The 21,344-nt window shown below is 55.0% G+C and overlaps 8 protein-coding genes across 8 annotated transcripts; 5 read left to right on the top strand and 3 right to left on the bottom strand.

Moving 5' to 3' along the window:
- Positions 1-118: 118 nt before the first annotated feature.
- On the top strand, positions 119-3,776 carry CCOS01_16746 (uncharacterized protein; the record flags this gene model as incomplete). Its single annotated transcript, XM_060464882.1, has 3 exons — positions 119-761; positions 824-2,881; positions 2,935-3,776. 3 exons carry the CDS (start codon positions 119-121, stop codon positions 3,774-3,776), a joined length of 3,543 nt encoding a protein of 1,180 aa, XP_060304549.1.
- A 460-nt stretch (positions 3,777-4,236) lies between these two features.
- CCOS01_16745 (vacuolar protein sorting-associated protein 26) lies at positions 4,237-5,428 on the bottom strand (the record flags this gene model as incomplete). Its single annotated transcript, XM_060464881.1, has 4 exons — positions 4,237-4,370; positions 4,459-4,579; positions 4,654-5,126; positions 5,212-5,428. The coding sequence occupies 4 exons, from the start codon at positions 5,426-5,428 to the stop codon at positions 4,237-4,239; spliced, it is 945 nt and encodes a 314-aa protein (XP_060304548.1).
- A 673-nt stretch (positions 5,429-6,101) lies between these two features.
- Positions 6,102-7,282, top strand: CCOS01_16744 (ribosomal protein L6; the record flags this gene model as incomplete). The annotated part of the gene is made up of 4 exons (XM_060464880.1): positions 6,102-6,147; positions 6,541-6,588; positions 6,739-6,994; positions 7,051-7,282. The coding sequence occupies 4 exons, from the start codon at positions 6,102-6,104 to the stop codon at positions 7,280-7,282; spliced, it is 582 nt and encodes a 193-aa protein (XP_060304547.1).
- A 1,792-nt stretch (positions 7,283-9,074) lies between these two features.
- CCOS01_16743 (uncharacterized protein) lies at positions 9,075-10,268 on the bottom strand (the record flags this gene model as incomplete). Its single annotated transcript, XM_060464879.1, has 1 exon — positions 9,075-10,268. The coding sequence occupies one exon, from the start codon at positions 10,266-10,268 to the stop codon at positions 9,075-9,077; it is 1,194 nt and encodes a 397-aa protein (XP_060304546.1).
- Positions 10,269-12,324: 2,056 nt separating this feature from the next.
- On the top strand, positions 12,325-14,101 carry CCOS01_16742 (V-ATPase subunit H; the record flags this gene model as incomplete). Its single annotated transcript, XM_060464878.1, has 3 exons — positions 12,325-12,763; positions 12,913-13,441; positions 13,489-14,101. Coding segments are annotated over 3 exons (1,581 nt in total), but the record flags the coding sequence as incomplete, so codon positions are not given.
- A 977-nt stretch (positions 14,102-15,078) lies between these two features.
- Positions 15,079-16,186, top strand: CCOS01_16741 (ribulose-phosphate 3-epimerase; the record flags this gene model as incomplete). Its single annotated transcript, XM_060464877.1, has 4 exons — positions 15,079-15,194; positions 15,327-15,453; positions 15,563-15,808; positions 15,920-16,186. The coding sequence occupies 4 exons, from the start codon at positions 15,079-15,081 to the stop codon at positions 16,184-16,186; spliced, it is 756 nt and encodes a 251-aa protein (XP_060304544.1).
- Positions 16,187-16,416: 230 nt separating this feature from the next.
- CCOS01_16740 (aminotransferase class-V) lies at positions 16,417-17,813 on the bottom strand (the record flags this gene model as incomplete). Its single annotated transcript, XM_060464876.1, has 4 exons — positions 16,417-16,478; positions 16,532-17,446; positions 17,505-17,638; positions 17,698-17,813. The coding sequence occupies 4 exons, from the start codon at positions 17,811-17,813 to the stop codon at positions 16,417-16,419; spliced, it is 1,227 nt and encodes a 408-aa protein (XP_060304543.1).
- Positions 17,814-19,024: 1,211 nt separating this feature from the next.
- Positions 19,025-21,099, top strand: CCOS01_16739 (uncharacterized protein; the record flags this gene model as incomplete). The annotated part of the gene is made up of 2 exons (XM_060464875.1): positions 19,025-19,088; positions 19,175-21,099. 2 exons carry the CDS (start codon positions 19,025-19,027, stop codon positions 21,097-21,099), a joined length of 1,989 nt encoding a protein of 662 aa, XP_060304542.1.
- Between the last annotated feature and the right edge of the window lie 245 nt (positions 21,100-21,344).

The raw sequence follows: 21,344 nt of genomic DNA, 5'->3' as shown, positions 1-21,344 counted from the left end.
GAACTTTTTGCTGCCACAGATTGCTTAATGCGCCGAGCCTGACCCGCGACTCCCGCGGCCTCTTTCTCTCTCTCATCTCCGGCGCTCGAGGTCTTTGCAGGTTAGGGGCAAAGCGAAAATGGATTCCGCCGACACACAATACCTATACCGAGAGACTCGTCTCAATCTCGAACCGGCCTCCGCCTCATCCATCATCAACATCCGCGTCCCTTCGCTGACGTCGAATGGGAGGGGCGCGACCCGCAAGCTCACATCCGGCGACAAGAACGTCAGCGAAGACGAAGTTAACTTTCGGCTCAAGAACCTCGCTCCCGCTTCGTCCGTCTACCACCGCAAATGGCACGATGCGCCGCGCAGCTTCCTCTGGAGGCTGTTGGATGACGGTCTCGTCCTCAGCCTACGGGTAGTCGATACCTGCCGACAAGAGAAGACGGTCGATGCGCCGCTGATTCTCAATTTCCGATTCACGGTGCCGATTCAATCGTCCTGTGTTGCGTTCGCCGACCCCCGAGAACATGATGCGCTCTCCATGTTCGTGCTCGACGAGGCCAACTGCCTGTACTCCTTCACTCTCCGCCCCGACTTCTTCAGGAAGCGCTCCGCCATCGAGGCCGGCCCGGGAGATGCTTGCAAGGTGTACCAGCCAAAGGTCTTTGGGTTCAAGCACCCGCATCGCATGGTTGCCGCGAGCACCGATCAGATTGTCATTTCTCTTCACGACGGCGGGCTGGTGAGGTTGGACCGGAATAAGACACAGGATTGTATGTCACTTTCCCTCGACTGCTGCTACCACAACAAGAGCTTCACACTAACTTGTGCATAGCAACGAGCAACCCCTGGAAGGAGACGATCTACAATTCACAAGGATGGGCGCAGGGCATTCGAAGCTATCTCCCGTTCCAGCAGAACCAGTCTATCCGATATCGCAACATCCACATGGACGCGAGCGCGGCAACGTCGATTCAGGTTACGAACCTGGGCCTCGATGATGCGGCGTTTCTCTTCACAGTCTGTCTCGACCATCGCATGCGCATCTGGAACCTGCGGACAGGCCAGATCTTGTTTACTGGCGACATACTGAACTCTGACCGCAACCCGCAAGAAGTCGGCAAGTGGCAGATTGAACCTACACAGACGAACTTATTGCAGCTGGTTGGCGACGGAACTGGCAACAGGATGTGCGCCACGTACTCGCCCATTGGGGCTGGAGAGTTCAAATTCTGGAACATTAAAGCCCGCGACAGCGACACCGTTTACGTGGAAGATGCGTTCCCTGATACCCAACTCACCCCATCGTCACCGTCGCTCTCCGATGTGTGGACCCTGGCGGACTTTGTTCTTTCAACACTTGCAGATGGCGGTATTCAGTTGTGGACATTGTGGAAGAACAATATGACCTACAGAGTCCAGGAGCTGGATCTCAACAGAGACAACATCGCCGAGTCATGGGAAAGCGAGTGGGCGTCAGTCCACATTGACACAACTTATCCCACCGCGCCGACGTCCGGATCCTCTGACCCTACAGACCCGACAGAAAAGTGGTTGGATCTTATCCTCGCCCCTGGCCGCTTCACCAAAGCGACCCTCGAAACAGCTCTGTCCATATACGAGAAGGGGCTTTATTCTCAAAAGGAGGGCAGCTCGAAGAGTCAACAAAAGGGCCTGGCAGAGTCAATCTGCTCTGTTCTTGCCTCAACAGCATCCTTGGACCGGAACTCGGCTGGTGGTATGGATTATGAGCAATTCCGTGCTAGCAGCGAGACCCAGTGGAGGAGATTTTACCGTCTTCTGATCGAGTTGGACAAGCAACGTGGCGAGGCAGTTGCATTGGTTCTCGACGCGGAATCCGACATGACGTGGGTTGTGTGTGCCGATGCAATGTCGGCCATCAGAGAATGCAGCTCACTGGAGCGGCTGTACTATAATCTCTCGCGTCCAGATGAGGCCTCGGAAAGGATAGCAAACCTTGTCTCGACGGGCGTCGGCTTCCTCGATGCTATTTCGGACAGTATACAACAGGTCTGCACTGCCGCCCTGCGACCTGAGATTTACGAGGAGACCCCTCGAACGGACTATGAACGACTCCAATACCTCTTTGACACCACTGCTCTTTGGCGCACTGTAAGTGACGAAGACTGCGCACAGGTCATTGAGAGTCTAGGACAGTCTTACACTGGTGTTACGATGGATCTATACGAAAGCCTCTCGGGCTTGGTTGCGGCTACGGAGGAGTCTGGAAGCCGCAAGGCCCGTCAACCGCTGACCGACTTTGGACGGAAGCTCATTGTCAAGGCTGTTCAAGAGACGATTGATCTGCAGTGGAACATCATCTTCAGCCAGGTCTTGCTACTGGTACACATGGAGTTCGACTGGGATCAAGAGGAAGACATGCTCTCTAAACGAATTGACGTCGGCGCTGTGTTCAGACAGTTCCTCGAGTCACTTCGTCGGTTAGAGCTGCTTCGGTGGCTCTCCAAGACCGAAATCACCGTTCCTATTGGCAACAAGCACGAGCGCAATGACTCCTTCTCAGGCTCGCCTAGCACCACGAAGAGGACTGCAGAGGAGACACAGACCGTCACCGCGTTGGAGGGTAATGTCGGTCATCTTCTTGGCTTTGTGGACGGCAGAAACGAACCTTTGGCTACGAGTATCACAGACATCGTTACGGATCTCTGTGCCTCCAACAGCGATATTGAGGTGTCACCTACTCTGATCCAGTGCTCCCTCATCAGAAGAGAGCGGGCCGATCTTGCTCTTCAACTCAACCCCTACTGCGCCCAGACGCCATTCGCCATCTACATCCAGGGCCGTGTTTTCCTTGCGCTTAAAGACTTCGCTTCGGCCGCCTTCCACTTCCGTAAAGCAGCGATAGGCATGAGTAAGTTCAATTTGCCACTGCTGTGTAGAAAACAAGACTAATGTTAGTGACAGGCGTCAAAGATGTAGATGTTGACCGACACAGCAGCGGGCTGCTTGACGATACCGAGTGGAACCTGCTCAACAAGGGGCCGGCTAGGTATTACTGTCACGCAGTCGCTCTGTTCGAGAAGGTCAAGGCATACTCATATGTAATCGAGTTCGCCGGACTCGCAATTCAATACTCACACGCCAGTCCCGAAGCTGCCCTGGTCAGAAGCGAGATGCTTAGCCGACAGTTCAATGCGGCGACGGTACTCTCACGCTTCGACGTCGCCCATGCTAGTCTACTAGCCATGAAGGATAAGGCGATGCAGCTCTCCTCCCTTCGCAAGCTTGTCGACAAGATGTGCGAATCGTACCACAACAGCGAGCTCATGTCGCTGCCGTTCCCGGGTCTACAAGACTCGATCGACGACATTCTGGCACAAAGGTGCAAGGCAACGATGGATGTCCTGAGCGGCATCCCATACCACCAGATCCTTTACTCCTGGAGGATCAAACACAACGACTACCGCGGCGCCGCTACGGTGCTGCTTGACCGCATCCAAAAGCTGCGACACGCCGGCGAGGGCGATAAGCTCATTGGCGAGGACATTCTCGATACGGCGGTCACGAAGCAGTATCTGCTGCTCATCAATGCCCTCAGCTGCGTCGATCCGAAGCAGGCGTGGATCTTTTCCGAGGATTTGCCGCCTCCCAACGCTTCGAGGGAGCCGACGACCTTCCAGGGCAAGCGCAAGGTCGTTACGTTACCGGACTTGCGCAAGCAATACCAGGACGAACTCGACCGGATCGCAGCCATCCAGAACAACCAGTTTGGATTCGAGGCTGACGATGCAATGGACATTTTGTAAATGGATGAAATGAGCAAAGAAACGAGATCAATAAGTTGAAAGGGCAATGCGGGCCAAACGGGGGAGGGGAGAGTTTACTTCGTAGGGGATGGAGATGGAGAGAGCATGTGTACAAGTAATCAAGAACGCGCGATCCTGGACCACACAAGAATGATCCAGGACAACCAGATACCTTCACGAATTGCATGCATTGGGTTTTGTTTTTCGGTACTCGGTCAAGGTCCAAGGTAGATGATGAAGAATTTCATTGTTTGTTGTATCAGTGCAGCAGACCCTAGCTTTGTTTACCCCAAACGCCGTGACCTATGCTTAAAACTACGTGGGACGGACGGTTCTTGACGAGGACTTATCCTCTCATTGGCGGCAGCAGCCACATCATGCAGAATAACCTCCCCCCCTTCCCCCTATTTCATCAAACAACTCATTACTTATAAACCATGGCGTCATTCTTCAGATACTTCTATGCCTGAACAGACTGGCCCATCAACTTTGGGTTCTCGGGGGCGGCGGCCATGATCATGTTAGGACCGGCGGCGGCGTCCGGGGCTTGGCGGTAGAGAATGATTTCCGACTGCTTGAAATACCGCCGCGCATCTGGTGTTCGATTGTTAGCTTGCATTTAATCAAAGACATAACCATAAAACGGGTGGTTGTGGCTTGCCTTCGTCGATGAGCACGAGACTGAGGTAGTACCGGGTGGAGAACTTCTTGTTCACGTCCCGGAACGTGGGTGTCAGGTCGAAGCCGCCGAGGAAGAGGCGGATGGGGATCGTCTCTCCTCTCGAGGGCGAGCCATCCATAATCTTTGTGCCGAGAGAGTCAGTACACAGAACCATTGATAGTTGGAGGAGAGCATTATCCGGAGCCACAAACTCACCTCGAACCGCACCAGGGTCTCGCTCTCATTATACTGATTCGGCGCGGCGCCCGTCGTCTCCCTCCGGATGATGGACAGCTCCATGTGTTTTATCTTGAGGCGGACGAGCAAAAAGTATATGCGCCCGACGATAACGTCCTTTAGGTGGTATTTGGATTTCGAGTACTCAAACTCGATGTGGAGGCAGTCCTCGATGCCGACGTCCATCTTGATGGACGAGTTCATCTCGGGGGGTATGCGGTACGAGTAGACCCAAATGTCCTTTTCGCGGATAACGTCGGCCATGCGGCGGGAGACGGTGACGCGGACAAAGTAGCGCAGCTTGACGTTGATGCCGTTGTACGACTCGTACTGCTTCTCGACGTTTTTGAAGTTGAAGTCGAACGTCTGCGGGTGCTGCAGCTCGCCCGGGGCCGCGAGCTCCTGGACGAGGGAGAGGAATTCGTAGTGGTTTCCGCGGTCAAAGAACATTTCTGCGCAGAGGAAAAAGATGGGAGTATTAGTGTTGGGCGAAAGGCGGGAGAGGCTCCTGGGGGTCGCTCGCTCAGAAAGACTCACCTATCGTGCCGATGAATTGGACCTTGATGCCGGTGTGTTCTAGCCGCTTGCCGTCCTTGGGTCTGATGGTGACGGCGCCCTTGACGGACTCGCCGTCCATGTACAGCGGCGCCTTCTCGCGCCGGTTCTTGTCGAGCTTGACATCGACCATGGACCGCTCGTCGGCGTCCTCCAGCACAATGTCGATGTCGACGGGGGTTGAGAAGAAGTACGACATCTTGGCTTATGCGGGGGAATGCCCGGATCTCGCGCGATTGTGTGGTTTCGATGCTCGGATATAAAGGGGGCGACGAATCCAAGGTCCCAATGGCTAGTGATCGGTCAGCCCGTCGAGCTTGGAATTTAATGATTAAGTTGAATTGATATCGGAGCGTCGGAGAAGGGGGGTGTCGCGGAGCTTCAAGGCTGACGTATCTGTATCTGTACGTGCACTCACTCGGCTTGCGCTGCTCCAGTCGCGCCAGCCCGGGCAGCTATCGAGAAGTGGGCAGCAACTGGAGCTGTAGGGAGTGCATCCTCCCATTGGCCAGTACCGACACGTGACTGTGCTAGGCAGTCATCCTCAGTACTTGAGGCTGGTGACCCGGAGCTGTGGCTGGGGCTCGACGGCCATGCCCCGGACGGTCAGGATCCGTCCTTCTCCACTAGGCCCGGGCAGCCGGGCGGTCGGCCAAAGAATCAATTACGCACAGACCATGGTTTTGCCCTCACGTGCACACAAGCCCTCGCTAGAACTTTTGCACCCCACACCCGAAAATTGAATCGCGACTGCCAGACTCCCCGACTTGGAACTTTTTTGAAAGTGAAGAATTGTCCCTCATCGCCCAACGAACGACCAGTCGCCCAGTAGATCGCCCAGCCGACAGCCCTCCTCCCCCCCCGACGTCAAGATGAGATACATCCACTCCCAAGAGAGCCTGACGGTTCCCGAGAATGGTATGTGAAGCAATGCCGTCGTCGTCGTCTCCTTGACGATCGATTGAGCACACAATACAACGAAAATACTCCTCCCCCACGATGCGGCCCCCTGCGAGCTCCGCCGGGTTTTGAACTTCACGATACTATATCACCTATTTGTCGCCATTCGCACTTCGAGTCTCTCGCCTTCCTCTGTCATGGTCGCAACCTCGATGCCTTTGGCAACATGGTCGCTGGCGCAAAAAATGGAAAACCACAACCACATCACAATGGCAGAGGGATTGGGGAGGCTTGAGGCGGACAAAGCAACATTTGGGTTTTTGGGTTGAAGAGTTTTAGACTGTGGATGAGCTCGAAAGGAGCAGTAGTGGCAGGCAATCGAATGCATGCTGACTTGGATTCTCCAAACAGTCAAGGTTCACATCAAGTCCCGCATCGTCACCGTTGAGGGCCCCCGTGGTAAGTACAAGACTCTCCTCCGATCGCGATATCTCCCGAGACGTTGCGATCGGCCGGTCCTAGCTGTTCCTGCTCTGCGCAAGCAGAGCGCAACGGCTTCAGTGCGGCAGCACCCCTCACCAAACCGATATGGCTAACACCCGTCACCAGGCAAGCTCGTGAAGGACCTGTCCCACTTGGCTGTCAACTTCTCCCAGCCGGTCAAGGGCACCATCAACATTGAGATCCACCACGGCTCAAGAAAGAACGTTGCCACTCTCCGCACCGTCCGCACCCTCATCAACAACCTGATCGTCGGTGTCACCAAGGGCTTCAAGTACAAGATGCGCTACGTCTACGCCCATTTCCCCATCAACGTCAACCTGGAGAAGGACTCCGAGACTGGTCTGTGGGAGGTCGAGATCCGGTATGTTTGCACAATGTTTCTATACCTGATGATTGCGAGAGACTGACATGCTTTAGCAACTTCATTGGCGAGAAGCTCGTCCGCAAGGTCATCATGCGCGAGGGCGTCGACGTCGAGGTCTCCAAGGCCCAGAAGGACGAGCTCGTCCTCTTCGGCAACTCCCTCGAGGCTGTCTCCCAGTCCGCTGCCGATATCCAGCAGATCTGCAAGGTCCGCAACAAGGATATCCGTAAGTTCTTGGACGGCATGTACGTCTCCGAGAAGGGCAACATTGAGGAGGAGGCTTAAATGCATCTTTTTCCACTCAACGTATAATCCCTCTCGATGAATCAATAAAAACCAAGGTATTGATTGATGTATGAGCCGGAGGAGGGGAGCAAAACCAAAACAAAAAGGGTCAAAACAGGTCATGTTTTTCGAGGCAAATGCAAAAATCAAACTGGGGTTTCTGGGTCTTACACACAACACAATTGGCGTGGCCGGGGTTCCATTTTTCACTTTGCATCGTGTAGCGCAGGGCTACCATGAATCACATCAAAAGTCAAGAAGACGTTGCCTGCTCCCCTCTCTGAGCAGTATATCCCACAACACCTCATTATATACCCTACTCGCATGAGACACTCTTCATGGTGAAATGATACCCACTCAAACTTAAAGAACTCTTCCCTGTTGGCTATTTTGTGAGAAAATGTACTTGCGGATTTAGGATATCTTACACTGTAGACAATGCGTCCACATATCCTGCCTCGTGACTTGAGCGCAGCTATTTTCACAGTAAGGTGGGATTTCCGTGATGGTGTAGCTCTCGACTCATCTCGTCATCCCGATGAACTAAAAATTCAGCCAAGCTTGACCAGATTATGGCCTCATGAGAGTTGCCATCCTCTCGCTGGACTCTTCACAGCATTTGTCTACTGGCACACACATACCCAATACTACATTTCCTCTTCAGATGCAACGTCAATCACCTGTAGTACCATACATCCGCCCAATAGTCCCAAGGTTGAACGACACCAAAAGAAAGAAGGGGAAAAAAAGCACGTAATGTCTCATAACCAAAAGAAATTGACCAGCCTGGGGGTCGAACCCAGAATCTCCTGATACTTTGTCAACGTTTTCCTCGCCCTAGACGAACGAGGGTAAACGCAATCGTAGTCAGACGCCTTGCCATTGGGCCAACCGGCCACTAGCGAATAGTGGGATGATGAAAAGGACACCGGAATTGGCTCTGTGTTGGCAAATGCTCCACGAGGAGGGCAAAGAAATCTCTTTCCCGAAGGTGGAGATCTCGCATCGCAGACTTACACCTAGACTTAGACCTCGTATACCCCGACACACGCACACGCAGAGACGTACGCATCAGACGGCCCGAACGCGAAAACGCAGACCGCACATGGAAAACTCGCTTTGTTCCATGCATGGTCAAACGCGCTCGCAGTGCGCAAGCGCCGCATGTTCATCTCAACTTTGTCGACTCTTACACGGCTTCCCCGAGAAAGCTTCAGCAGTGTGGCTGCATACACACTTGAGCTTGAAGCAACAACACGACAGGAAGGCGATACGGCAACGAGCAAGTGTTGTAATCAGAGAGCCCAATCGAAGAATTTAGTTTCCATTCCATGCATTAAGGGCGTCGAGAAGTTTCGTCTATGCCATCAAATCGTTCTAAACATCGTACATGCTATGCGGGTTTTGGAGGATGGGTAGACAAAGTCAGCCACACCAAGGAAAATGAAGTAGGAAACGCTCAATGTCCAAAGAGATGACCCTCCTCACATCCATAGTCTTCGTGGCCATTTCCAAGCCCCTTCGTCACTCTCCACCCAGTTTTCATGTCTCTCGTCATTCTTTCATTCCCCTCTTCGTCGCCGAATGTCTCGTCGTGCCTTGTAGTTTCCATCACCGTGCTATCAAAAGCCCGGTGGGATTATGATCTCCCCCCTTAACGCCAAAAAGAAAAATAGAAAGCAATAATACCAGTTTATGTACGTTCAAAGCATGTTCGGGGCTTCCGCCGCCTTGTAAAAAGGCAGCCGACAGCATATGCAATTCGACCGAGGTCGCCAAAGAACTTGGGGTGCTACCTCCGTGAGTGGCGCGTCGTGTGTGTGCCGCGTGTGTGGCCGGTGCGGTGAGTTCTTCCACCCGAGCTAGAGCTGCCTAGGTAGGACGTCAGATCCGATCGATCCCGAGAATCCCATGAAGACTCACTGGGACTTGTCCCCGTGTACGAGTAGTACGAGTCGGTGTAGCTCGACCGAGGCTTGGCCTTCGGCTTGTCCTTCTTAAGATTCAAGAGCGCCAACATGGTTGCTGCGGCGGCTCCCAGGCCCAACCACTTGGCGCCTTCCTTCTTCTCTTCCTTGCGACGAGCAGCCGGGGCGGGACGACCGCCACCTGCGAACCAGCCGCCGTGCGAGGGGCGACCAGAGTGGGCAGATGGCATGCGGCTGCCGTGACGCGAGTATCTCTCCTCAACCACCTCGACTCGTTCGCGGCTGTGGCTGTGCTCCTTCTTCTTCTTGCCAAAGATGAGACCCCACAGGCCGCGGGCGATACAACAGAAGCAGAGAAGCATGAGAAGACCGAGACCTGCAAGCGTGCCGATAACAATACCGGCGATGGCGCCGCCGCTCAATCCTCCACCAGTACCCTCGTTGGTGATGGGTACGACTGTGCCGGTGCTGGTTGCTGAGGCGGCGGTGCCGGTGGCCCCGGTGCTCGTGATGCGGTAAGGAGCAGAGTATTGGGTGGTGATTGTATGGCCTCCCGATGTAATTGTAGTGACGCCTCCGCCCCAGCCATCGCGCTGAGCGCATTGCCCTGAGTAGGCACAGTACTGGTTGGCGGCGCAGCAAATGCTGCCACAGGCCGTCTCTCCACTACTCTGAGGAACACAGGTGGCCCCGGTGCCTCCCCCAGCTGCCCCTGTTGTCACTGCAGGCCAGTTTGTCGATATTGTGCTGGTAAAGGTGTTCGTCTCAGTCCATGTCGTGGTGTAAATGCCGTAGCCTCCACCTCCGCTCACGGTGCTGCAGCCAGCGATGTTGTTAACGGTGTAGCACTGCTCTCCGGATCCACAGCAGTACTGAGAGTCGGCTCCACAACGTTGAACGCAATCGCGCTTCATAAATTGGTCGCCCAAATTGTAAAAGAGGTTGTTTGCGACATTTTGGAGAGGATAAGGGTGGGCGAACACCGGAGTGGGGGCGGACACCAAGAGAAGAAGGCCGGCGACCAGAGGGGCCGCTGCCGACTGCTTGCGCCATGCCATTATTTCTGGCGGAGACCGCTGCTCGGCGTCGTCAATTGCCAGGAATGCGCAAGGCCGGGAAGACGGCGAAGTGAGAATGTAAGTCGGCTCTCACCGCGATGGCCAATTTTGTTCCGTCAATGGCGATATCGAGAGGTCCTGTCTTGTTTCGTAGCCTCGTGGGCGCCGCAAAGATTGCGAGAGTGAGGAATGTTGTAGCGGTAGGATGAGGTATTAATGGTTGGCGGGGAATGAGAAGAAGAGGGAGGGTAAGCTGATAGTATAGTCGAGGTGTGATTGAGTGGTCGCGGTGTGAGCTGGCCAACCTTAGCCTGTTAGTGTGCAGAGGTATTGGCAGGTACTGAGAGCTTGGAATGTGATGATTCTTGGGTTAGATGGGAAGAAGGAACCAAGAAGTCGGGAAGAATGAAACCTGCAGGTAAGTTTGATTTAAGAGAGAGAGGGAGAGATTGAGAAGGCGCTGACTGACGGGAGTGTCGTATTACTTGGTTTGGGCAGTGGGATTGTCTTTTTTTCTTCTTGGCCGTTGCGCGGGTCGATTCCCAACCTCCCTGAAGTCCAACCTCTTGATTTTGCTGCCGCTGTCACCAGGCGCACCCACACTTCTGACACCCACAATACTACCCTCAAATAATGCAAAGTTCCGCAGGGATCTAGCTTCACCGATTAGTTTCTGGCCAATCTCTGATGAGGGTGATTGTGAAGGTTCCTCTTGAGTGCGCGATTCCGTCACACTTGCTGCTTCTTTTTATGTTCTTGTTCCTGAAGATCGGGCGCCGAGATGTGGTAACCCCTTCTCTTAGACCAAGACACCCGGGACAGACGAGGGTTATAAGTGGCCTAGTGCGGGGAGATGCCTGTATGAGTTGGCAGAAACGGGTCGTTACTCGCTGATGGTACCTTCGTGACTGGCCCGGCCCAGAGCGCCTTGGTTCCCACTTGTTTACCTGCAGGGGTCGGTCCGTCCACTGGACGACAATCGATAGGCAGAGAAAGCCTGTTCCAACCCAACTGTACGAATGAATACTCGTGGCCGTAACAATAGAGGTGCGATTGTTTGCCCTGCCGTTTGTCTCTCCCGCCGGGCAGGCCCCGTCAGGTACCGTTTCGCGGGCTTGTCACTCGCGACCGAGTAACGCAGCTAGCGAGCTCCTTCCTTGCTTACTCTTGCCATCTGGTGCCTTGCAACCATTGGCAGGGACGCTTGTTAGCCCATCGTGAGCTGCTTCAATGAGATCATGCTCATTTCCGCGCTGTCACATTGGTCTCCGTGTACCTCGGATCTAGTGCAGTGGTCATGACCTCTCGTGACAGAAGTTCTAGGGCAGAGGAAACGGTCTTTGACTCGTATAGGGCAGATTGGCAGCGCCATGACAGCTCTTGCGCTGGCTTCTGGCACCACGACGAGATCTCGGCAGGTGTCAGTCCGTGGGTTCCGCAACTTTGACGGCATCAAGTGTGCAAGTGAGCCCGACCGGCGGGATGGGACTCCGCGGCACCCAGGAGGGGTCATCGCCAAGTAGGCCGTGACGTTCTGGCTAGTGACGCCTTTTTAAGATTCAAGGGACTTCTTTTCCGTATGTGCCTTGCATATTGGCGTGGGCCAGTCTTTCGTACAAGGGTCGTTCGTGTAGAGGGAAAAAAGAAAGATGAGCAGTATTCAGCTTCATCTGGCGAGCCGAGTACCAACGATAGCTGCACTTGGGGAAATCGGGTGGTTGGGAACCGGGGCAACTGGGTCGTAGTGCTATTTGAAGTGACAGAGCGTGTAAGACCAAGAGGGCAGTGAGCCAAGCTTTAGGAAGGATTCAAGTGGATGTGATTGAGGAAAACGCACCGCCACAACGCTCAATCGAGTGGATCAGCTTCATTGGCTAAGTAGAGCTTTGGTGGGTCATTGGAGCTGCCACATGTGGCTTATGTAGAAATGGACCTCAAGCCAATCATATGCCATGAGCCTGACGCTGTGACTTGAGCAAGGAAGTGACCCAAAAACTGGGCGGGCGCGGCTGCGGGCCTGCGGCTGCGGCTTGAGAGCATTACGTTCGTCAGACAGCTTCCCGCCGCAACGACCTGCGACCCTCAGCACCGCCGAATCCATCCACACCGTCCATCTCCAAACCCCCCCTCTCGGCGACATAGGTGCATCTCGAATTCAAAAAGCCGCCCGGGTCGCTACTTCCCTCGACTCGCCGCCATGTCTCTCGATCCTCCCACCTACCTGGCCTCGCTGCAGAACAACATCCGCCAGCGGCCAATCCCCTGGGATGGCGCTGTTAGAGCAGGCACCATCACAGAGGACCACCTGGCCCGCATCCGCGCTGTTGATAAGGCGAAGAAGCCCGAAGCTCGGAAGGAGATTGTAGAAGGAGATCTCGATGGCTACCGCTCCCTCTTTGTTGGTGAATCCGGAAAGCCCTCGGTGATCGAGTCCGCAGGCAAGCAAGCCAATGTCGTCCAGTATATCCTCGTCCTCTTGGCGGACCTCTTGCCCAGTACGTTCTATACCATTCCCCATTGATTCGCCAGCCTATGACTTTGGCTAGACTCTCCCTATCCTGCCCTAATTGTCCTTAAGATTAATATATCTTGACGATCGATTCATATGCCTCAATCCCGCTAATGCTGTCGTCTTCCCAAATAGGTGTACCGTCACTCTCGAAGGCTATTTTCAAAAACACCGACCCCTACAAGCACTTTCTACCTTTGCTCGCTCACTCGAATAATACCGAGGACCCTATCCCCTTGCTCACATCGACGGCTCTAACCAAGCTCATGTCGCTCTCATTGAACGAATCGCAGGCGACCCGAAACGCCATTCCCGTGCTCCTCTCCTACCTATCTGGCCTCGCGAAGAGTTCTGATGCAGGCCTTCAGGATATCGCGGTCCAGGAATACTCCTCCATTCTCTACGGACACGCCGCGAGACAACAATTCTGGAACCAAAGAAGCGAGACGATTGCGCCTCTGATTGACATCCTCAGAACAGCAGCTGGCATTGGCAGCAACGGCAGCTCCTCGGCAAGCATATGGAGCGGAACCGCGCCCACAAGAAACGCCGGATTTGAGGGTTCGCTCGGCGGCGGTGTTGGTTTGCAATTGCTATACCATGTACTACTGGTCATCTGGCAAATGAGCTTCGAAGCCGAAGATATTGGTGACGAGCTTAACGAGTAAGTACACTCTAGTCGTATGGCTTTCACAAACTAATCATGTTCAGCGAGTACGATATTGTCTTGCTGTACACCCAGCTTTTGCGCCTCTCTCCCAAGGAGAAGACGACCCGATTGGTTGTTTCTACCCTTTTCAACTTGCTCAGCAAGAATCAGAAATCACTCCTCCCTACTGCAGTCCTTGCGCGACTACCTGCGCTCCTTGACAACCTGAGCGGCCGCCACCTGACAGACCCTGACCTACTCGAAGACGCACAAAGTCTCAAGGAACTTCTCGAGGAGTACACCAAGACAAAGACAACCTTTGACGAGTACGTCGCTGAGGTCGAGTCTGGTCACCTCCGGTGGTCACCGCCTCACAGAAGCCAGGTTTTCTGGGCCGAGAATGCGCGCAAGATTTTGGAGCACGAGAACGGAGCTATTGCGCGCCAGCTCGCCGAGATTATGAAGAAGCCGTGGGAGAACGACAAGGCAGTCCTGGCCATTGCATGCAACGATGTTGGGGCCTTGGTTAAGGAGGTGCCTGAGATGAGATACAAGCTGGAGAAGCTTGGTCTCAAGACCAGAGTTATGGAGCTAATGGGAGAGTCGGACGAAAATGTCCGTTGGGAGAGTTTGAAGGCATTGGGTGGCTGGTTGAAGTACAGCTTTGACAACTAAATTTGTTTGCGGAGCAAGATCAAACAGTATGGCTATTGGCTCACGCTCTGTGTATGTATAAACGGGGGATAGCATTACCCAGGCAGTTTAGAGTGGACCAGGAGTAGGTCGTTCCCGCATATTCCATTGTTTTTTTGTTGATCAACGCTCTCGGCCGAAATCGCGATGTGTGCCCACAGATATCTCGAGTCTGTGGATGGAACACGCCATACGGTGATGATCAGTCGAGTAGGACACTGGCACTTTGACGCGGAGCCAAGGCACAAACTACACCATTGATGAGCATCGTGGGATGTTTCTTTTGGTCCCGGGGAGGGTGATGGAGGCGTACGATGTGCGGATACAGGTGACCGCAAATCCGCGGCGGCGGATAATCACCCGAGGCGGCGAGGCCCGCCGGCCATCTACATAGACATACGCAGTAAGGTGCTTTACCTTAGTACTGGCAACGTCAGGGGTCAATTCGGCCCCTCGTCTCTTGAATTTTCCAGCTAGCCAGCCCAATGGGAAGGGTGGAGCTATGCTTAGGTAGGGAGGTACCTAAAATAAGGGGTGCGTTATGTACTCCGGAGCTTATCATACGGGCGGTACGTGCCCGGCGGGGTTGACGTTTGGCGTGGGGTGGCGCGACTGCGACCCCTCAATTATTAGTGATTCTAGATCCCAGAATATCCCAGAATGTGGGAAGATCCCAACAGAAACTCCACCTGAAAGAGCTCTCGTGGTTCAGGGTCCATAGCTTACCACAGCTTCCGGTCGCATGTCCGATCGTGTACCCTCCAACCCTTTTCCAAACGCCGAAGAGCCGTTCAGTGCCCACGAACAAAACCAGACACACCCGCTCTCGCATCCGCCGCCCACGCACACCTCTCTCTATTTTTCCCTTCTCAAACCACCACAAAAGAGACACACACAAACACAAACGAAGCACAGCTTTCTCTCTCTCTGATTGCACTCGTTGCCTACCTACTTGCACAATGGCGCCCAAGGCAATCATAGCCCCGTCGATTCTCGCGGCCGACTTTGGCCACTTTGGCCATGCGTGCTCCAAGACCATAGAGCAAGGCGCTGACTGGCTTCACGTCGATATCATGTACGGAGACCATACCCCGCTAGAAAAAAATCAGCACACAAGCATCTTGCGACCGCTTTTTTGGAAAGCCGATCGCAAAGGACTTGTTCTCTTATCCGAGCCGAGCTGTGGCTAACTTACATGGTTTTCTAGGGACGGCCACTTTGTGCCCAACATTTCATGGGGACCCGGTGTTGTCGCCAAGATCAGAGGTCATGTTGAGAAACCCATTGAGGCCTGGGGAAAGGGCACATTTGACTGTCATATGATGGTTTCCGAGGTAATTGCTTTCCCTCTGCCCTGGGCTCATGTTTTTTGGGGTCGCCGAAAGCCCATTTGCGGTAACCCGGCATATTACAACGCGCCTACTAACGCATCCGTCGATTTAGCCCAAGAAATGGGTCAAGGGCATGAAGGAGGCCGGCGCAGACCTGTACTGCTTCCACTACGAGGCCGCATTTTCCTCTGACTCCGACAACCCAGAGGTCCAATCCGACGAGAAGACGAACCCCCGCGCCCTGATCCGCTACATTCACGAGCAGGGCATATTAGCCGGCGTGGCTCTGAAGCCCGCAACCTCGGTCGACGTTGTGTGGGAGCTCCTCGAGAGTGAAGACCCACTCGAGAGACCAGACGTGAGTTATTGCCCTTTTTTTTCTTCTTACGAGCAGCTGTTACACACACCACAAGATGGGGTCTCCGCGAAGGCGCATTAGGCTGACAGGGGGTTCTCTCCACAACCGCAGATGGTCCTGATCATGACAGTCGAGCCCGGTTTCGGCGGACAGAAGTTCATGGCCTCTGAGCTGCCCAAGGTCCAGGCCCTCCGCGAGCGGTACCCGGAGCTCAACATCGAGGTCGACGGCGGCCTGACGGGTTCCACCGTCGGCCAGGCTGCCGACGCGGGCGCCAATGTCATCGTTGCTGGCAGCGCTGTCTTTGGTGCCCAGGACCCCGCAGAGGTCATTAAGATCCTCAGACAAGCCGTCGAGAAGAAGACTGGCAAGCTCTGAGAGAGATCGGAATCGGAGTCCCCACACCACCAAAACCCCGACTTTTTCTCTCACGGCCACGTTTTTACGACTTTTTTCCTTTTTTTTGTTGGTATTTCTGTCCTCTATAAAAAGCTATGGGAGCCATGATTTATGTTCAGCGTATATAGATATCAGACGGACAGCAACTTTCCGGTGGTATGCCGGAGTTACAGGTCTTTCTAATCCTAATTCTATCACATTATACACTATTATTTGGTCTTTTGTTGCAATACCTTATCCAAGGCCGCAATAAACCCCTTGATTTCATCGACTATGGCTGATTAGCATAACTCACAGGTTGGATAAGGTGCACACATGACTTACGGCTGTTGTAATGCACCATGCTAACCCGAATAATGCCGTCGGCAGGGTCGAGTTGCAGAATCTCTTTGATCAGCCGGTACGAGTAGAAGTGGCCCCATCGGAAGGCAAACTCGGACTCGTTCTCTACGGCATTGACGAGGTCCTTGGTGCCCCACCCCTGCACTCGGAAGCTGATTGTCGGAACGCGGCGGTCGGTGCCGGCATCGGTCTCGCCGTAGATCGTCACGTCGCCCCGGCCGTTGAGGTACTCGAGCAGAGTAGTCTGGAGCTGCCCCTCCTGCTCGACTTTCCCCCTCCAGCCTTGGGAGTCGGGCGTGCCCAGGTACTCCAGCACCCGCGGGACGGCCGAGACCAGCTCGTAGCTGCCGCCCGCGAGCCCGAGCTTCCCCTCGAGGGACTCGCTCCGGTTGAAGAAGTGGCCGATGGAGCGCATGTGCGCGTCCTGCGCGGCCCGGCTCGCGTACAGCATGGCCGTGTGCGGGCCGTAGACCTTGTACCACGAAAATGCGTAAAAGTCGACGCCGAGGGCTTTGACGTCGATGGGCCGGTGCGGGGCGTAGGCCACGCCGTCGACGCAGACGAGGCCTTTCGGGGTGGAGGCGTGGACGAGGGAGGCTACGGAGGCGACGTCGTGGATCGTGCCTAGGATGTTGCTCGCGTGCGTGAGGGTTACCAGGCGGGTCTTGTCCGAGAGCAGGGGCTTCAGGTTCTCTGTTGTTAGCTTTGGGTTCGTTGTCGAGGATGCGTCTGTGGGCTTCCACCACTTTAGCTCGAGTCCTTGGCGGGCGGCGAGATCGACCCAGGAGGCGATGTTGGCTTCGTGGTCGACTGCTGATACGACAATTTCGTCGCCCTTGTCAAAGGTGAAGGTCTGGGATAGGTTGCGGAAGAGCTGAGTTGTCGAGGCACCAAAGACTGCCCCCCCTTATGTTAGTGTTTCTGTCACAAATAAGTTTTGGACATATTGATTTACCGATTTCGTCAGAGGATGCGTTGATGTACTTTGCGCCGGCCTGGTAGCCTTCGCCATAGGAGGCCGTCGCCTTCTGGCCGACTTTGTAAGACGCGCCTAGCTGGACGTTGCTTTGTGTGAGATAGTCCCGGATGCTGAAGCGTCATGTGAGCGAGATTTGAGCATTTGAGTTTGGAGAGTACAGGGGACATACGACTCAATGACTGTGCCCAGCGTCTGACTTCCACCTGCATTGTCGAAGAAGACCTGGTCTTGGCCTATGGCAGGGAACTTGCTTCTAACAGCAGCGATGTCTATCTGGGATGCCATATTGAATGCCTTGTATTGTCTGCTGAAGATGTACAAGATAATTTCAATATATGCAAGAAATTGTCACAGTTTAATAGAAAGTTGAGAGGAAATGAAGCTATCGTGATGGAAGCAAGTCCAAGTATTGAAGATGTGAGATTACGATAGCAGTTGCGGGGCAGGGCGTAATGGACGTAAATGACTGGGTTCAGATGATTAGGGAACTGCCCAATTGAGAAGTGAAGCGGCCTTGGAAAGCCCGCAATTTACAGAAAGCCAATTGATCTAGTGTTTCCATGGATGCATGACGTTTTGCAGTGCGGGCGAAGGAACAACCTCAGTGCGGTGCTTGCTCGTGGGCGGGGGAGGAGAGGAGGATAGAGGGGCAGCGCGAGAGGAGGAAGTGTGGGGCGCGGGGTTTCGGCGGTTGGGCCCGGCTCGCCCGAAGCTTGCCCGCCCGCCGTGCCATCTTCCCGTCCGGCTTTTGGGTGAAAGAGCTTCCGATGCCAAGCGCCGTTGCACACTTTCATCGCCAATCCTTGATTACGGTTTCCTTTAGTCAGAAAAATGGTTCCCGATCTGCCAATAGATTCAGAGGGAATTGAGAGAAGTTGAGTTGAGGTGACTGCCGCTTATTTGACTCCCACCCTCTCTTTTATGCATTGCTTCTGGAAGACGCAGCTCATACAAACCTCAAGCGCCAGGAGCGAATCGTGCATGTCTGGCCTGTCTGGACACCGGCATTGGCTGTCTCCTCGCCAGCCTGGCGGTACTCAATGGCTGCGCAGGAGAGCCAAGCAACCGGCGCTTGCACCGTTATGCGGATGAGTTTCTGGACAATACAGTGTGTGAACAGAGAGTCAATCTTCTCGCCAGCTCTGATCATCGGCCACGCCGGCACTGTACGGCGGTGTACCCAGAAGCTCCCCCGACGGGGCCGTTAAAGTGCCCCCGCCGTCTGCTGAGCGAATGCTCATGGAGAGGCGCTTTTGCAAGCTTTGCAGGGGCCAACGGTGGGACGGTACTAAGCCCATGGGACGATTTGGCGCGAAAACAGCTGCTGGGAGAAAAACTTTATGTGGGACCTCAGCCCACGTTCGGTTCCGATCAGCGACAGACGGTCCAGCGCTGGGGTCGTCACAAAATATTGAAATTCTGGGAGGCTGCCGACTACCTTTCCCCTTCTCTCAACTGTCTCCAAGAGGTTGTCCCTACTCTATCAATCACCCAAGATGAAGCGCAAGGCTAGTTCACGAATCGACGACAAGAGAGCGTCCAAGAAGAAGACCAAGACGAGTTAGCCATCCCTACAACAAGCTCAGCTTTTTTCCCTTGCCCCGATGTCGTCACTAACACCGAACTTTCTTTCGCTCCACGCGCAGCTCTCTCGGCCGATGTCGCAAAGTCGAGATTCCGCAAGGGTCTCTTTGACAAGAAGGTTCACGACGCCTACACGAAGCAGTACGCCGAATCGAGTCCCTACAAGCACTCCGTCATCGACGGCCTCGTCGACGACGCCCTCCTGCGCTCCGTCCGCGACGAGATTCGCGAAAACGTCTCCTTCACCCCGAAAGAGACCGACATCTACAAGATCCACCAGTCGGGCGACCTCGCCAACCTCGACGGCCTCGACGATGACGCCCTCGCCAAGCTCCCGAGCCTGCTGTCGCTCCGCGACGCAATCTACTCTGAGACTTTCCGCGACTACGTCTCCCACATCACCGGCTGCGGACCCCTGAGCGGCCGCAAGACCGACATGGCCATTAACGTCTACACCCCCGGCTGCTACCTCTTATGCCACGACGACGTCATTGGCAGCCGCAAGGTCAGCTACATCCTCTACCTCACCGACCCGGACACGCCATGGAAGCCTGAGTGGGGCGGCGCCCTGCGCCTGTTCCCCGTGCTCGAGCAGGAAGGCAAGGACGGCGAGATTGCAAAGACGCCCGCGCCGGACCACTCCAAGGTCATCCCGCCCGCGTGGAACCAGCTCTCCTTCTTCGCCGTGCAGCCCGGCGAATCCTTCCACGACGTCGAGGAGGTCTACCACGCCGACACGAAGGCCCAGCTCGAGGCCGAGGGCGGCCGCGTCCGCATGGCCATCTCGGGCTGGTTCCACATCCCCCAGATCGGGGAGGACGGCTACGTCGAGGGCGCCGAGGAGAAGCAGGTCAAGAAATCGGGGCTCATGCAGCTCCAGGGTAACCCGGACCAGCACGACACACCGCAGGCGCGGCCCGTGAAGGTGGACAAGCCCAAGGCCAGCCTCGAAGGGTTCGATGAGGCTGGGCTCGAGTTTCTGCTAAAGTACATTGCGCCGACGTACCTTACCCCGGATACCCTGGAGCAGATCTCGGAGCATTTCGAGGAGAACTCGAGCATCACGCTCCCCAACATACTCTCGAAAAAGTTCTCCGCCAGGCTCAGGGAGTACATTGAATCCCAAGAGAGTGCCGACCACACCCTCCCAGATAACGATAGCGAGGCCATCGAGAAGAAGTCTGCGTGGCGCGTCGCCCGTCCCCCGCACAAGCACCGCTTCCTCTACCAGCAGCCCGCGGGCGCCGACGAGCTGCGCAGCGCGCAAGAGGAGAACCCGCTCACGGAGCTGCTCGACCACCTGCTCCCATCGCGGCAGTTCCGCGAGTGGCTGCAGGTCGCCACGGGCACTGTCGTGGAGAGCCACGAGTTCCTCGCGCGCCGGTTCCGTCGCGGGCAGGATTATACCCTGGCCACGGGCCACGATGGGAAGCCCCGTCTCGAGTTCAACCTCGGAATCACCCCGTCCAAGGGCTGGGGTGACGAGGAAGAGGAAGAGGAGGAGAAGCCTGAAGAGGAAGAGCAAGAAGAGGCGAAGCCCAATGGAAAATCATCAAAGAAGCGCAACAAGGGCAAAGGTAAAGCCAGAGCCGAGCCCGAGCCCGCGCCAGAAGGAAAAGAAGACGAAGAAGAGACAGAGGTCGGCGGACACGAGGTCTACATGGCGGGCGACGACGGCGAAGAGGACGAGGACGCGGCGATTTACAAGTCGTCGGGCGACGACGACAACATCCTCTTCTTCCAGGCCGCCGCGTGGAACAAGCTCACGCTCGTGCTCCGCGACAGCGGCACGCTGCGGTTCGTAAAGTACGTCGGGCGCGCCGCCAAGGGGGACCGGTGGGACGTCTCGGGCGCGCTCGATATCGAGGATGAGGACGAGGAGGGCGCGAAGAATGGTGATGGTGGCGTTGATGACAGGGAGGAGTCTGAGGAGGAGTGGAATGGGTTCTCTGATTCACCTGCTGCGCAGACGAGCGATAGCGACTGAAGAGTTTGGCCCTGATACGTTGTGTGGGTGGGTGTATACACGTAATGTACATCTCGCCTGATGTTTTGGTTTTAGGGATTTACACGGCTAGACACAAAAAGTTATGAGTTACAATACATGATTGTCCCAATCGCAAACCTCATCCCTTGTGTTGACATGATGACATAACCTCGACGATAGGCGTAAGCCTGGATGATGGATATGACAGACGTTCAAAAGCCCCTTGCCAGGAGAGTACTGGTGCG

The sequence above is a fragment of the Colletotrichum costaricense genome, assembly GCF_030867565.1.
Source record: "Colletotrichum costaricense strain IMI 309622 chromosome Unknown Scaffold_33.1, whole genome shotgun sequence".
Classification (NCBI taxonomy): Eukaryota; Fungi; Ascomycota; class Sordariomycetes; order Glomerellales; family Glomerellaceae; genus Colletotrichum; species Colletotrichum costaricense.
The sequence above is the reverse complement of the archived record's forward strand: the minus strand, read 5'-3'. Positions and strand labels throughout refer to the sequence as shown.